This window comes from Cheilinus undulatus, linkage group 6 (assembly GCF_018320785.1).
Source record: "Cheilinus undulatus linkage group 6, ASM1832078v1, whole genome shotgun sequence".
Lineage (NCBI taxonomy): Eukaryota > Metazoa > Chordata > Actinopteri > Labriformes > Labridae > Cheilinus > Cheilinus undulatus.
Window position 1 is genome coordinate 29,509,650 of NC_054870.1, and position 17,088 is coordinate 29,526,737.

Below are 17,088 nucleotides of genomic sequence, written 5' to 3' on the forward strand. Positions count from 1 at the left end.
GCATCCTTGTAACACCAAACAAAACGGTGCTTGACTCATTTGTCTCACATTCTCAGACTCCCTTCCTGTGGTTTGTGGTGTTTGTCGTTCCCCCGTTCACCTTTCCTTCTTCCTCAAAGCGTGGCCGTAGCGTCTTTGTGGTCAAGTGCCAGAGCAGAGTAGCCTTCCTCTGAAATAGCAGGGTGAGTCACTTGGGTGGTCAGGATCAGGAGAGTCAGACTCACATGGCGGGAGAAGTTTCCACAAGTTGTTCCAGATTGCTGAGTAGGCACGATTAGTAAGTGATATGTAAGATTTCAAGTGTGCATGTTTACTGTTTGTTCTGCTTTCTCGCCTTGGTGTTGTGATGTTGTCAGCACACTGATGCATTCCTCACCTTTTGTATATGGTTTTTCTGCATGTATTGTGATTTTGTGTGGGTGTGGAATATCATAAAAACAGCAAAAACTGAGTTTACATTTTGGAGACACCCATTCTCCACCTGATAGCAACAGTGTCGTTTGCAGCACTAGTAGGCCTATAATTGACTGTTAGCAATGTCCGGTTGAGTCCTGAATGTGCTGGCTGTGACTTACCTGACGTCCACTCTCTCTCTCTCTCTCTCTCTCTCTCTCTCTCTCTCTCTCTTTACAGTGTCTCTGCTGCTTCCTCTCTCCATCTGGTTATACTCTTATCTTACATGGAGTGTGACAGGAGAAGGGGAGCTGAGGCAGTAGAGAGCAGTGGGGGATGATTACCCATGCAGCTACTCCTGTGTCAGGTGTTTGTTTGTGTGTTTCCTAGTTTAAGTCTCTGCAGCCTGTGTGTGTCATGTTTGACTTCTACAACATGTTTGAACAAGCCATCAGGAGCGCGGTGTTGTTCATGAGTATTTATTTATGTATGTGTGTGTGTGTGTGCAGATGAGGTAAGCTGGTAACTATCGTTTAAGCTTCCCCTTCCTCAGTTACAGGCTCATCTTATCTTTGTCATCTTCTAATAATAACTTGACCTCAGAGATTGAAAATTGTGTTAATGAAAACCTAAAAAAACTAAATCAAAGTATAGGAGAAAGATACAGGAAAAAGTACAGATTCCCTGTTTTTTAACCCCTCCACACTGGCAATAGCCAAGGCTGGAGGTGTTAGTTTTCTGGTTGTGCACCCGTCCATCTTTTCATCCACTCATCAATCATTTTCACCCTCATTTTGATCCGTTGCTTGTGAAGATGATATCTCATGAATGCTTTGAAGGATTTTTTTTTCCAAGCGTTGCACAAATCTACAGTAAGACTCAGAAATGAGCTGAATAAATGTTGTAGGTCAAAGGTCAAGGTCACTGGGCCTTCTGTTCATCCCTTGTTTTCCTAGTGAATTCACATGATATCATGAAAATGCTTTGAGAGATTTTCTTCATTAAGAAAAATTCTGCTGTTCTTTGACCAGCATTGTGATGGCCACAGTCCCACAAGGGTAAAGCCACTCAAACCTACAATCTAACAATATTAGTTATTTTGCAATTAACAACAAAAACATTACGGTTTGATTTGGTATTCATTTATTTTTGCATTTCATCTTACACTGTTTAAATTTACTGCCCACAGTTTATACAATGTAAGATAATGAGCCAGATTGTAGAATTTTATTTGGAATTAATTGTTTATATAAAGCATTTTTATCCAGCTCAAACATTTATTTGGATTCATGTAAATGTAGCTGTTGTGTTCAGTCTGTCACCTTATTTTCTGTCCTGTTTACCAGAGTTTAACTAAGCGGACCTCTTTCATAGGCCTCATTCTTGTAAGTTGGCTTTTAAATTTGGTTTCCTTTGTTTTGGTAAAATGACAACCCATATTTTCTTTAAAGTATTCTTTTGTGTCATACCTTACTGCTTGGTCTCTTAAAAGCATACTTGTTGACAAGTGTAATCATTCATATCAAACTCTTGTATTTAGTCACAAAATAAGGTCAATACTAAGACCAGTACCAAGTATGGTACCAATTAGGATTGTGCAGTGTCCAGTCTTTGATATGTCAACTCTCTGAGACTGACAACAACTTTTGAACCATAAATCATAGCTACTTGCTTTTTCCCTCTGGAAGCCCTCCATTTTGCTGTTCTAATTACACTATCCATCTATCCATACCTTCGTAGTCCTTACCAAGGCTTTTCTAGTGAGCCTGGAATGTGAGTGACCATAACTTTTTTTTTTAATAATTTAAGTGACATTACTGCAGCATACATATTCTTAAGATAAGATAAGATAAGATATTCCTTTATTAGTCCCACAAAAAAAGGAATAAGCCTAGGTTGTCCTGAAAAAAAGGATGTTTAGAGCTTGACTGTGCACCAAAAGGTTGATTTTATAAGCTTTTTAAGATAGTAAGTCCAGGCAAAACAAAATGGTTAAAAATAGCTTAGGGCTCAGAGGGTTGAACCTTCCTGAAATGTACCTTCAGTATGGTATTGCTGTCATGTAATTGCAAATCATATCATACAGGCCAAACATTTGCCAACATGCACAGCACACTCCTTGTAAGTAAAACGCAGCCCTCCACACAAGAGTTACTCAATTATTTGAGAAAAAGCATCTTTTACCAGCTCTGAAAATTCCATTAGTACCCTAAAGATTTATTACAGGGTCAGTGGCTGTTATAGTTCACAAATCAGTGAAGTTTTGCCTCTTTTTCCTCTTCCTCTGTGTGCAATGGTGAATTTTCCCTCTCTTTTACTCTCTAAATCTCTCCCTCGGTTTTTTTGGGCGTTCATGGTGGCACCATGGCAGTAACCTGGCACGTCAGATGGATGTGTTTCACACATCAATCTGGAAAACCACTCATACACAACGTTTGGGAAAGGGCAGAGCCTTTGAAAAAATAACTTGAAGGGTGATTGGATGAACGTTCTGTCAAATCTTTACGGGCCAATCAGAGCAACAAAACACATGACATAGCCGCCAGCGAGCTGTGCCCCTGCTGAAGAAGTAAACTCCTAGAGCTGCATAACACGAACCATGGCGACTGTAGACATGTTAGTACATGACTTTTGTCGTTTTTTAAAAGAAAACAACTCACTGCTGTTCTTTGTTCTTCTTTTAACGAAGAAATATCGTCAAGTTCTGATAAAACTGGCGCTTTAGCAGCATCCACCCATTCGCCAGACAGAAACATGGAAACAGGCGTATCCATCTACTTTGCAAGGTTACCATGTCGGACTGTGCCACTAAAATCTTGACCTTTCTTGGCCGTCAGACTGGCCATACTACAAATGTGATCCCAACCGCTCATCATAGGCTGACGTCACTGCTTTCTTTGCATCTGTGTGTGAGCTCACAGGTGGTTGGGGGAACGAGTCAATAAGTGTAAGTCACTCTACAACAGAAGTGTTCCACATGATGGTAACGGTCTTTTGCTCTGAAAAGAAAAAAACGAAAAAGGAAGAATTATAGATTGTATGAGGGATTGTGGATAACAAAATATAAAGAGGAGGTCCCTATGGACTGCTATCCTTCAGATTTAACTTAAGGTATGTATGTGGTTACGTACACTACTTTTAAAATGTAAAAACAATCACACAGTTTCCTGGAGGGAGAAAAAGAAGGCTCTGGTAAAGGATCCAAAGATAAGGAGCAAACACTCTCCTATTTGTAGCCATCGGTGTAAACATCATATTAAATGATGGATAACAATGTGTGTGAAATGTTTTTGATGAGGTGGCATGTCTCAAATAGATCTGCATGTGCCAACTTGTATGGCTGTCTCAGTGAACATGTAGCTTCCTCATTCTCCTATTTATAACTCTGAGTAAACAAATGGAAACATACTGTAGGAGGTCCATCCTGGAAGGTTCCTTTTTTTTTTTAGCTCTCGTCTGCCGTCAGGACGTCGGGTCCAGTCTCCACACAGACTGAGTGTGATGTGGCGGTGCGTGGGCTTAAACTATGGGCTGTGCGACAGAGATGATTTCATTCAGAGAAGAAAACTGTCACTGTGGATGGATAAATATATCCTCTCTGTGTCTGTCTGCTTAGACGAGCTCTCAGTAGCCTGGTTTCCATTGCCCAGTGTAACAGCAAACCAGAGCTCGAGGTAGTCATTATTTACCACATATCAGTCCATTTTCCAGCATCTGTGGTCTGATGGCGCACACTCTTCTTTAGGAATGATTTGTCAGCTGGGCTTCACTTTCAGTCCAAGAAATAAGCTTTTGATCCTCATATTTTGCACTTTAAGTTGTTTGGCATGAATGCAGCCTCTACATGCAGTGGAAAAGAGGTAATTGTTTTTGTTTGAGAGCTTTGCCATCCAGCATTGAGTGAGATATATGTTTAGAGGACTTGTGGCTTTGCTGTAATTATTTTCTCACTGTCCACTCATGAAACACATGATCACGACAAGAACTAAAATCTCAGAGTAGTAGCAGCCTAAGGAAAACGCACTTTGTGATTTTCTCATACGTATGGCAATGGTATATCATCCACTTTATCAAACAGGTATTTAAGGAATTTTGGGAGAAATGGAGTAATGTGTCACAAAAATCATTTAAAAAGTCAGAAAATATCCCAAAAAAAAAGCACAATCATTTTGCAGCTGATCCTTGTGTGAGTTTTTATTCACTAACAAGGCTAGGAAATTATACTTGCTAGATGTAGAATGTGTTCACCTTAAAGGTCAGCATTATAAATTCACATCTCTCAGTTATTACAGGATTCCTTTCTCAGAAAAAAGCACCTTCCAACACAGACCACCTCTTCTCTCTAACACACTCTGTCCAATTTTTCTTTTATTTGTGCAATTTTCATTCCCAAATCGTTCCCCTTATGACCGAGTTCCTCAATAATTGTTGACCTGATTATTGGTTTTATCCTGCAGAGACCAACAAACTCTTTACATTAGGCTGCCAGTTGTGTAAATACACTGTATGCCTCTGCGTTTCTCACTTTTAGACCAAGCTTCCAGTCCTGTTGCTGGGTCGATCTTCAGACTTAAGGCCAGGGGAGTTTGTTGTTGCCATCGGGAGCCCGTTTTCCCTCCAGAATACTGTAACCACAGGAATCGTCAGCACCACTCAGCGAGGGGGAAGAGAGCTGGGCCTTCGTAACTCTGACATGGACTATATCCAGACTGATGCCATCATCAATGTAAGACAGTCACCACATTTAAACAACACAATAACAGGGATTTATATCTAATTTGGGTGTTGATACCAAGTGGTAATCTTCATGGATTTGTGTGGATGCTCTTTAATGAGTATTAAGAAGAGTTTGATATCTCAGACCGCAAACAGATGCGGTCTGTGACAGGGATGTGTGATTAAAGCTTAACAGTTAAAGTCAGATCCCTTTGTAGTTTGCAAAAGTACAACTCAGTTGAATTATTTGATAAGATTTTTTTTATCATTTAATGTCCACAGTCCAGGTTAAATGCTCCATCTAAACTGTGAGAGATAACCAAATTAAATGCAAAATGCAGTCTTATGTTTTCATTTATTGAGGGAAAAAGCCATCCAAACCTTCCTGACCCTGTGTGAAAAAATAATTGCACCCCCTTGTTAAATCATGGATAAACTTCAATTCAATTTCTCCAGCCACACCCAGGCCTGATTACTGCCGGACCTGCTGAAACAATAAATCACTTAAATAGAACCTGTCTAACAAAGTGAAACATCATGTTGTGAGCTAAAGAAATTTAACAACAGGTGAGAAACAAAATCATTGACATCTATCAGTCTGGTGAGGGTTACAAAGACATTTCAAAGGCGTTGGAACTCCGGTGAACCACAGTGAGAACCATTATCCACAAATGGAGAAAACCTTCCCAGAAGTGGCAGGTCAACCAAAACTATTCCATGAGCACAGTGATGACCTATCCAGAAGGTCACAAAAGAACCCAGAACAACATCTGAAGACCTGAAGGTCTCTCTTGACTCAGTTAAGGTCAGTGTTCATGATTTAACAGAAAGAAAGACACTGGGCAAAAATGGCATTCATGAGAGAGTTACAAGGCCAAAACCACTGCTGACCAAAAAGAACACAAAAGCTGATCTTATATTTGATACAAAAAAAAAAAGAAAAAAAAAAAAACAACAACAAACATCTTGATGACTCCAAAGACTTTGGGGAAAATATTATGTGAACTGATGAGACAAAATTCAAACTCAAACATCTGGAGTAAAACTAACGCAGCATGTCATAAAAAAACATCATACCAACAGTCAAACATAGTGGTGTGGCTTTGCTGTTGCAGGACCTGGATGATTTGCCTTAACTGATGGAAACATGAATTCTGCTCTCTACCAAAAAACCATGAAGGAAAATGTCCAGCCCTCAGTTTCTGACCTCAAGCTTAAGCACGAGGCACCAGCAAGTCCACCTCTGACTGGCTTTAAAATAACAAAATGAAAGTTTAAGAGTGGCCCACTCAAAATCCAGACTTAAATCTGATTCAGATGCTGTGGCATGACCTTCAGCTCATGCTTGAAAACCCTCCAGTGTGACTGAATTAAAACAATTCTGCAAGAAGAGCGGACCAAAATTCTTCCACAGTGATGTGAAAGACTCATTGCTAGTTATTGCACAACTTTTTCACATAGCTCCATGTAGTTTTGCTTTTTGTGCTTAATATATGAAATCATCATTTTAAAACGACAATTTTTATTTACACATATTATTTTTTTCTAATTTTAAAATTTATTTGGTGATCTGAAACATGTAAGTGTGACCTGTGCCAAAAAATAAGAAGAAGGGAAGGAGGCAAATACTTTTTCACACCACTGTAGTAAACCAACTTTGCATTGTTACACTGAGAAGTTGCCCCATTAGCAGATGTGATCTGTGGTATTCTGCTATTCAACAAAAAGCACGGCTTTATATATTTCTGTGCAGCCTCACTCAGGATGATGGGATTTGCAACTTTTTTATTTAAGTTCCCAAATGGATCTTAATTTGGTACCATGTTGCCTTTTTATGTCTTTAAAACAACAACAAAAATGACAAAAAGGAGGAAAGGAGCTATCTTAGAACCAGTTGCCCACATAGTTTATTTTCTACATAGATTATCACAGTTTTCTTTAGAAGCATGTTGATGACAACATGAGGGACAAAAGCTGTGAAAGATGTATTGCTAGTCTCCAAGAGCATGGCTAATTTGACTCAATCTATCTTATGGCCAGTGGCTCCACAGGCCACAGAAATGAAATATGAGATGAATGGTATATCAGGTCATCACTGAAGGTGTATTTTTAATGCATAGTATGAACACAAACCCCAAAACACATCAGTAATGCCAAATGTTAACAGAGCCAATGAGGATGCAGTCCCTTTGTACATGCACTTTATTGTCTCACATTTATTTGATGTGCCTTTTTTGTTTTTAGTATGGCAACTCTGGAGGCCCTTTGGTAAACCTGGTAAGCCTTCTTTATATTTTATTTATGGTGAAATCTGTGTTATAGAACACTGTTGTTTGTTATAAGACACTAAGTTTGGGTTTGCTGTTTTAGGACGGTGAGGTGATTGGAATCAACACGCTGAAAGTGACAGCTGGCATATCCTTTGCCATACCATCAGACAAAATCCGAGAGTTCCTGGCAGAGTCCTATGACAGGCAGTCCAGAGGTACAAGTTCTCACTGACAGCCCTTTAGTTTCTTTTCCTCAATCACCAAGACAAGACGTGTGGAGCACATTTTGAAAACTGAATACAAGAGCTGGACCAAGAAACCTTTTGCTCATACAAAAACAACCATATAATTAAGCTCACCATTTCTGCGGTGGTCATTTTTCATCTCTCTGTGCTCCTATGAGAGATGCTGACAACATGACTGGACCTCTGAATCCTTGCCCAGCATTACCCAACAGGAACATGACACTGCACATAAACTACAAAGAAAAAAATGCCAGAATATGGCAGGTTTTATATGTTTAATATTCCTTTACCCTTTGCCTTGGGAAGTGTTTTGGAACATCAAACCCATGTGTATTTTATGTGCTCACCACATACGTATGTGCCTGCTGGATTTGATTTGTATACATGATGAAATAGCAAAAAAAAGCCTTTCCAAATGTATGTTTAGGAAAATGGAAGATAGAGTGGGTAACTGTGCAAAACTGATTTTATTTGTTTTTGTCTGTCTCTAGGAAGAGGAGCTTCAAAAAAGAAGTATATCGGTGTGAGGATGATGACTCTTACTCCGACGTAAGTAACACACTTGGAGTAGTAATGTCATCGCCTGTATATTAACATGAACAGCATGTCTCTGATTCGGATGTACAAAAGGGAAGCTGAAATAGCACCTTGTTAGGTGCTGACATATTGCACTGACTTAAAACCAGATATATACTTGCTGTTTAACCTGGAGTTAATGTACACACCTAACCCCAGTGTGAATGTAGTTGTATGTACTTGACTATGCATGATATGCATTACACGGTATGGTAGGGTATAGTCTGGTATCGTATCGTATCGTATCATATTGTATTGTATCATATTGTATCGTATCGTATCGTATCCTAACAGCATGATATAGCTTTCCACACTTCATCCCTTTAAATTTTTGTTTTTTCCTGGATTAAATATGACATCATTCTGTTTTTTTTCACCTAGGAAAAACAAAAGTGTGGCGTTTTGTATTAACTAGTTTTTGCCATCTATGAGCTGAATAGTCTTGCCTCCATGTTAACACAAGTCATGCATGTGAATCATGGATATGGACAACATCATGCACTACTGTCTCATCTTTAAAAAACAAACCAACAAACTTAGCAAGCAAGAAAAAGGAAAGACTCCTAGCACCTTCTCATCTCCCTTTTTCATGTTCCATGCCAAAGCAAGTGACACAGAAGAAAACAGAAACATGGCGATGGGGCAAAATTGTGCTGTTTTGCTTGCATGCTGTTATGACATGTTGATGAGTAAAACCGTTGAATTAAGATGATTTTGTTGTCAATGTTCACATGTTCACATGCTGTTAGAACACATTGTTACTGAAGTAGACCTCTAGAAGTAAAGAAACGCTAAGGCTGTACCCAAATATCCCATGTGGAGGATGCAAACTGACATGGCATAACTTGAAGCAGTTATAATTCTATTAATATGGCTTTATAGATATACTACTGTATATCATGACTGTCCATTGATTACATTTTTAATCATGATTTATTTCAGAATACTATAAGGAAATTCCTCAAGTTTGCATTTTTTCTTTCATTTTGGATTTTTGTCCTATCTCATATGAAGGGTAAATCATTTTCTGTTTAAATATAGACATGCTTTTATTTTGAAAAAAAAAAAAAAAACCTCAGTTAGATGGAAGACTGTACCATTAACTTCACCACATAAATAAAGAACCTGGTATGGATTGAAAAGGAAATAAGTAGCGGTCTAAGATAAATATTTGATTATACAAGGTTCAGATGAGTTTTGAGTTGTTCACTAAGCTGTCTGTGATTTTTTCAAGTCAGGCCTAAAGGAGCAGTTGTGTAATCAGTCCACATCACTGTGGCTTCAGGGAGATGCTGCCCAGGCTTTATAAGAACTACACTACATGGATAAAAGTATTTGGGCACACCTGTTAAGTACTGAATTGATATGTTTTAATCAGACCCATTGCCACAGGTGTATAAAATTAAACATCTAGCCATGCAGACCCTATTTGCAAACATTTATGATACAAAATGGGTCATTCTGAAGATCCCAGTGACTTCAGTTGTGGTGCTGTGATAGATGCCATCACAGTAGGATGGTTGGTCAAATTTCATCCCGGCATGATATTCCACAGTCAACTATAAGTGATATTATTAGAAAGTGGAAGCGTTTAGGAACAGCAGCAACTCAGCAATGAAGCATAGGAGTGGGTTTCCATGCCTGAGCAGCTGCATCATCAAGTCCAATGCCAAGGGTCAGATGGAGTGGTGTAAGGCCCACCGACTCTGGAGCACTGGAAACGTGTTCTGTGGAGTGATAAATAACGCTTCTCTGTTTGGCAGTCAGATGGGCAACCCCAGGTGGGGCAAAATTACTTGGCTAACTGCACTGTGTCAAATGTGAAGTTTGGTGGAGGGGAGATAATGGTATGGGGCTTTATTCGGGGTTTGGGTTTGGTCCCTTGTCTCCAATGGAGGGCAATCCTAAAGAACATGTATTTAAATACATTGTCAATGCATCCATGGTGGTACAGTGATCAGGCTACCAAATATGTTTTTTCACTATAATATCACACAATTTTACCACCAATAATCAATAATAGCTTCAGATCACACCATCACTTCTTCGTGGATATGATAATCCTGGTCTTTCAGTCTAACAAATGACCCTGTTAACTGGTGATTTTTAGGTGAAAGTCCAGATATCATAGTTTAAGCAGCTGCTGAAATGCTAAATTACATTTTTTTTCTGTGTTTTTAGGCTTGCCAAAGAGCTGAAGACTCGCCACCATGACTTTCCTGACATCACCTCTGGAGCTTACGTTATGGAGGTCATTGCAAAGACACCAGCTGCAACGTAAGGAAAACATTTCTGCACATATGGCTCTACATAGGTTCAGCTTAAACTGTTAAAACCGGTTGTAACTTCAGACTACTCCTCAGCTCTGGGATATTTTCTTTGGCACTTTCACAGCTCACACGTGTGCTTTATTCTCTCTCGACTCTCATCACTCTCCATGCAACTCCTGCCCTGCTCTCGTAATGCAAATAGACAGCGTATTTCATTTCCTTTCTTTGTTTTATTTCCCTCCTCTAACTGTCAAGTGTGAGCGTAGACACCAGTTCAAATGCACACAAAAGCCTCATACACAACTGTCTTTAGGCAGAAAGTTAATTCATGGCTCAGTTCAGCGTGCCTGGAGTGCCTGGCCTGCTAAAATACCCCCCTCCTCCCACAATCCAACCCTCCCCAATCATCCCACACCACAGCTCTAGCAGAGTGGGGGCTCGGGAGACGCTGAGGTCAGCTATTTCCTTTAAACCTCATGCTGGTAGGTTACTAGCTGCACTGTGGTTTTCCTCTGCCTGCTCACCCTGCCCACTCCAGAGCGACGGCCTCTGTGAGGCCTCGTCAGAGTTTACTCACTGCTTAATCTCTCCGCTTTTTTGCATAATAACATTTCTGTGGGGGTTTTTAGTTCTTTTGTTTTTTTCCATGTGTTTGAACTCCTTCATTGTGTTGGTAATTAACTTTTTTTGGAGGTTTCGACCCTGCTGTAGAGAATCTTCCATTCACCCTGTTGGAGCAGCTAAAGTGTAATGAAGAGATTACACTTAGCTGAAGCTGTGTTAATGGGTGCAAGTGAAGGTGTGGTGGTCTGTGTTCACATGTGGTTGTGATTAAGCAGCTGTGTTAAGAGTTAGTGTTTGATATCAATGCCTCAGTCTGTGTGTGATTTCAGGTTTACTACTCCTGCATTTGGCTAATAGGTTTTTATTAGCTTAGCGCTCCATATTGCAGTTCTCTCATGATCGTTCCATCATTAAGTCTCCTACAACAGATGTTGAAATTTTCGCCAAGATGCGTGAGCAAACCCAGGCATTGCTGGATGTGTTAGATTTGTATTAAGCACTTGAGGCACATGACTTGATTTGAGTTATTTTACTATGCGAGTGATGTGTTTCATCTGTCGGCCAATGTATATACCTGCTGTTTTATTTATTTATCCTGAAGTCTGAAGGAGAAATTAAAGTAACACCTTATGTTAAGAAAAGCAGGCAATGCACTTTTTAAATTGAAAGAAAATCCTGTAAAAATTCTTCAAATAAATGTGTTGTTGTGTGTTTTTGACTCCCCTACCCAGATGAAGGCTTGGTTGGAGTCCTTCCTTGAATGTAAATCTTGACCGAAGGATCATTAATCCACGTGTTGATTTAAAGAAAAGAAGTAAAATATTTTGTTGAAACAGCTGGAAACAGTAAATTTAAGCAGAGAGGAAGTTCTGCCTTTGGAGAGGGGTCTGCCTACAACTGTAAATTTCTGATGGCCACTGTCAATGAGTGTTCCTTTTGGCAGCATAAATCAGAGAGGAAGCAAAGTGAAGCGTTTTTTTTTTCTTCTTTTCTTTTTCAATTCAGCTGCATTCACAGACAAAGTGCGGCAGTTGTGTTCATAAAATAACCACACTGTAAACATTACAGACCAATCATCATTTCAGAAATAAAACAGAGAAAAGGGCCGGGGGTTTAATCCAAGATTGAATTATATATGGACCCGTTTTAGAAGTAGTTACATGAATATTTGCTCGCTTTAGCTTTGTTAGCTTTAGCTAAAACTACCATAGCTACACTAGCTACATGATTAATGTTACTATGAAGGCCAGTGTAGCAAATGTAACAATCTAAATAATGTGCCTACGTAGCTCACATAGCTGCTTTGTGAGCATAGCTTTAGCTACATAGCTATGTAGCTTCATTATCTATAGCTAAGTTAGCTAAGTTAGTTAGCTTAAGCAAATGTAGCTAAAGCTAACTTAGCTATGCAGATAACATAAATTCATAGCTTATGTAGCTGCTCTGTGAACTTATTTTTAGCTATGTTAGCTACTTGGCTCCATTATCTACATAGCAGATAACAGAGCTACATAACTGATGTTATAATGTTTTAATGGAGGACAAGTTTTTTCCTTTAAGCAGACTGTTAACTTGGCTTTATTCAAACATGTAAACTCACATTCACATAAACATCTTACTTTAACCCTTACCCTAACCCTAAATGGAAGTCAAATCCAGTTTTATTTAGAATGTTTTAGCTTGTTTTTCCATCTCAGATGAACGGCCAAACTGTCTTGTACCTGTGTTGGGGACCATTTTAGGGCTCCTAACTTTGACAGGTGGTGTCTTGACATTTCACTAAGCACCAGTCTCTCAGGACAAACGTCACTGCTTTCCCCTCCTTACCCAACCCTCATTCAGTATATTCCAACTGAGAGCAGCCTTCTCAAACCTGATTCAGTTTTTATTTCTTTCATGTATTTTAGACCAAGTAAACATTTTCTTCCATCCATTTGTTCTGCATTATAATCAGTCCTCTCTCCTCCTCTCCTCCAGGGCTGGACTCAAAGAGCATGATGTCATAATCTCAATAAATGGCCAGAGGATCTCGACAGCCGCTGATGTCAGCGCCGCCATCAAGACCATTGACACCTTGAGAGTAGTTGTGCGCCGTGGAAATGAGGACGCCATCCTAACGGTTGTTCCCATGGAGATTGACCCTTGACCCTGCACAAGTCACAGGAGCTGGAGCTAGTTTTAACTCATTACCAGTGGACCTTACACTGGGGAGGGGACTTCTACTGACACCCTCTCTCCCCTGTGGCCAAGGCCAGTGATGCCACACAAACAGGACAAGTCTGGCTTTGTCTTAAAAAGGAATGTACAGAAGGTCAAAATGGCCAGCATGGCAATGATTTTTTTTTTTATCTGTTATTTAGAAAATCATGAGGTAATTACCTGGAAATAATCTTGTTGTTTCATGTTATCAGGACAAGAAAATGTTTTTTTCTCATTTTCATTAAATACAGAAACTGAATATTTTTCAAGATAAAGTAATTTCCAATCATCTGATCCCCCCCGATTTAAACTTCAAAGTCACTATGATGACTGTTGGGTGGAGTACTTAAATGCACAGTCTTATCCTTATTCAATATATCATCTCTAACAGAGGACAAAATACATTTTCTGCATGTTCAGCTCAGAGTGAAGTACTGTCTGATACTTTTAAAGTAACAATCAGTGTTCCTTAATAAGAAATTTACATTTGCATTAATGCACAACTCTCCTGATCCCTGATAAACATTAATAATCAGCTTTGAATTCTATGGAAATCTTAAGTTAACACATATCCTTACAATACACTTACTCATTTTTTCTGCAACAAGTAACAAACAGTTGTTTTTTTTATATAGATCTCATCTTGTTTGTCTTGTATCATCAGGACCGCAAAAGCACAAAACAGAGAGAAACAAGTTTAAGTGAGGTCATCAGTGGGGGCAATGGTAATATGAAATGTTGTGGTCTGATCTAACACAGTGATCATCTTATGGTGCTTTTTGCACATGTCAAAAAGAGAAAAAAGTGTGTAAGGTTTCAAGAAAAAAACTTTAGAAAACTTGTTTTAACAGAAAACAGCTATATGTGTTACATGCAGTGCTGGAAAGAAGCTCCACCTTACTTACACACTAAGACTTTCAAATTGCAGAACAGCGTAACAATTGATGTCCGATCTGCCTATTAATCCAAATACACATGCAGAGCTGTTTTCCACTATTGGCTCTGCTACTGATCCCATTCTTGCCCCTGATGCACCCTTGTTACCATCTCCAAGGTCCCCATTACACCTCCATGGAATGTGAAGTAAAGGCTAATGTCATACAGGAGAGCAAATATCACGCCTTGGAATTACGTTGTGATTCAGTCTATCTCATGATAGATGCATACAACCCTCCTAAAAGTATTGGTACAGTGAGCTCATTTCCTTTATTTTTGCTGTAGACTGAAAACATCAAAAGATGAATATGAGACAAGAGATCAACATGTCATCTTTTATTTCCAGGTATTTTCAGCTGAATCTGATGCTTAACTTAGAAGAAAGCATTGTTTGTAACTGAACACCAAATTAGTAGGTGAGCAAAGCTATTTGAATGTAGCGACTTAGAATAGATTAAAGTGAATAAGACTTAATATTGCAATAACTGCATCAAGCCTGTGACCCACTGACATCACCAAACTTTTATGTTCCTCTTTTGTGATGCTTTCCAGGCTTTCATCACAGCCTCTTTTAGTGTGTTTTGGGGGGTTACTCCCTTCAGTCTCCTCTTCAGCAGGTAAAATGTGAGTTTAAGTCTGGAAATTGACCTGGCCAGGCTAAACTCTTCCACTTCTTGCCCCAGATGAACTCCTTTGCTGTTTGGGTCATTATCTTGCTAAATGATGAAAGATTTCTTTATGAGTTTGGTTGAATCTTTCTTTAAATATGCAGACAAAATGTAGACTTCTGAGTTCATTTCTGCTACCCTCATGTGTTACATCATCAGAGAAGATGAATAAGCCCATCCTAGAAGAAGCCATGCAAGCCCAAGCCATGATATTACCTCCACTGCATTTCACAGATGAGCTTGTGTGTTTGGGATCATGAGCAGATCCTTTCTTTCTCCAGACTTTAGCCTTACCATCACTTTGGTAAAGGTTCATCTTTGACTCATGAGTCCATAAATCTTTGTCCCAAATTCTAAGGCTTGTCTTTGTACTTTTTGGCAAATTCCAGCCTGTTCTTCTTGCTAATGAGTGGTTAGCATCTTCTGGTGTAGCCTCTGTACTTTTGTTCCTAAAGTCTTCTGAGAACAATAGATGGTGATACCGTCACTCCTGCCCTCTGGAGGTTGTTGCTGATGTCACTAACAGTTGCCTTAGGGTCTTTCTTTTAAGCTCTTACAACGTTTCTGTCGTCAACTGCTGCTGTTTTCCTTGGACTACCTGTTCGACATCTGTTACCGAGTACACCAGAGGTTTCTTTCTTCTTCAGGGCATTCAGAATGGTTGTACTGGCTATGTTCAATGTTTGTGCAGTGGCTCTGATTGATTTTACATCTTCTCTCAGCTTCACAATCACTTGTTTTTCACCCATAGACAGCTCTCTGGTTTTCATGTTGGTTACACCTAGAAAACCAGAGCGTAGACGTTCAGTGCTATTTATTGTTTGAAAAATCAAAGTCATTGGACACACCTGGGCAACAAAACACACCGGTCAGTCACATGTTACAATAATTTGGTCACATGAAAAATGGGTGGGTTCAAACAAAAGATGCTATCATCTAAGTCATGTATCAGCTCCAGATGTAAACACCTGGAAATAAAATCTGAAATGTTGATCTCTTGTCTCATATTCATCTTTGGATCCAAAACCCAAATGTTTTTAGTCGACAGCAGAATAAAAGAGTCGGCCTCACTGTTCCAATAATTTAGGAGGGGAGTATAAGTCTATATCTCAAGAAAACAACCAGAAGTTCCCTGGAAAATGTGAGTACATATGCATTTTCACCAAGGGTTTCCACATCTTTGACTTTCAAGAACGTGTTAAATATTGTGTTTTCTACAACAAATAAATAAATCACTTGTGATTTTATTTAACTGTATTTAAAAAAAGAATCATTGCCAGTTGGCCTTTCTTGGCTCGCGTAGAAACACCTGCAGATACTCTGTAGGCAGTGTTGTACTCTGTTACTTGTGTGTTTTCACTTTCAAGTCTTTCAAGTCTTTAAACTTTGATCAGATGCTTTTCAAGATCATTTCTTACTCTTTTTCTCCTTTTGGCCTTTTTTTATGGACTATTGCTCAGTCAGGATTTCAATTGCATACTCTGAACAATTTCCAGACATGCTAAGTAAACTTCTGATTCGTATGATTGTTGTTTTATAAACTCCTTTTTAAAAATACTGTAGAATGTTTATGTCTGTTATGTGATATAAGAAAATAAAGTTTATGTTCTTTTGTTTTTACACTCACCTTACAAACTTTCCCCTTTTCTTTGTTTCTTTTTCCCAAAGACACAAAGAAAAACACAACAGCACAGAGGCTGACATGTCAATATTTTCTTAGTAAGTCAAGAGTTTGCTTAACCATTGCTCATCCTCAGCCGCACACAAAAAAAGGTCATAAAATAAATGGATATCTGGTTTAGATTGGATTTTATTGCCTTCATATGGGTTTGATAGTGGTCTGCAGTGATTGTTGGGCCAGGGGCTCCAGAGGCTGACCTCAGAGACGGGAATGTGAGCCAAACAGAGACCTGACCCACCATGCATTGGTCACAGATGATGGCCTTGTATGAATACAGTCAATATTTTGGGAGAGATTTTTGTGTACCACATACATTTTGGATGGAGATGATGAAATAGATCCCATGAGAACAGCACAAACCACCAGAAACTGCCATGGGCCTCAGGATTTACAGGAAGGTCTTGGTCTGAAAACCCTTTTCCTGAATATAAAAAAGATATAACAAGACAGAAGCTCTAAGTTCTCCCCCATAAACCACAATATCAGCAATGAAAGATTTGTTATTCTTTACCCAATCCGGCAACATTAGAAAAACTTTTGAAAGCTTTGCACAGTTGTTTAAAAGACAGA

The 17,088-nt window shown here is 39.1% G+C and overlaps 1 protein-coding gene across 1 annotated transcript in view; it reads left to right on the forward strand.

Moving 5' to 3' along the window:
* LOC121510726 (serine protease HTRA1A-like) overlaps positions 1 to 16,374 on the forward strand; it is a 47,107-nt gene extending 30,733 nt beyond the window's left edge. Inside the window, exons 4-9 of the mRNA XM_041788913.1 lie at positions 4,925 to 5,119; positions 7,354 to 7,386; positions 7,480 to 7,594; positions 8,116 to 8,173; positions 10,382 to 10,477; positions 13,012 to 16,374. Coding sequence (XP_041644847.1) covers positions 4,925 to 5,119; positions 7,354 to 7,386; positions 7,480 to 7,594; positions 8,116 to 8,173; positions 10,382 to 10,477; positions 13,012 to 13,180 — 666 coding nt within the window. The 3' untranslated portion in view covers positions 13,181 to 16,374. The remainder of the gene's footprint in view (positions 1 to 4,924; positions 5,120 to 7,353; positions 7,387 to 7,479; positions 7,595 to 8,115; positions 8,174 to 10,381; positions 10,478 to 13,011) is intronic.
* The last annotated feature ends 714 nt before the right edge of the window (positions 16,375 to 17,088 follow it).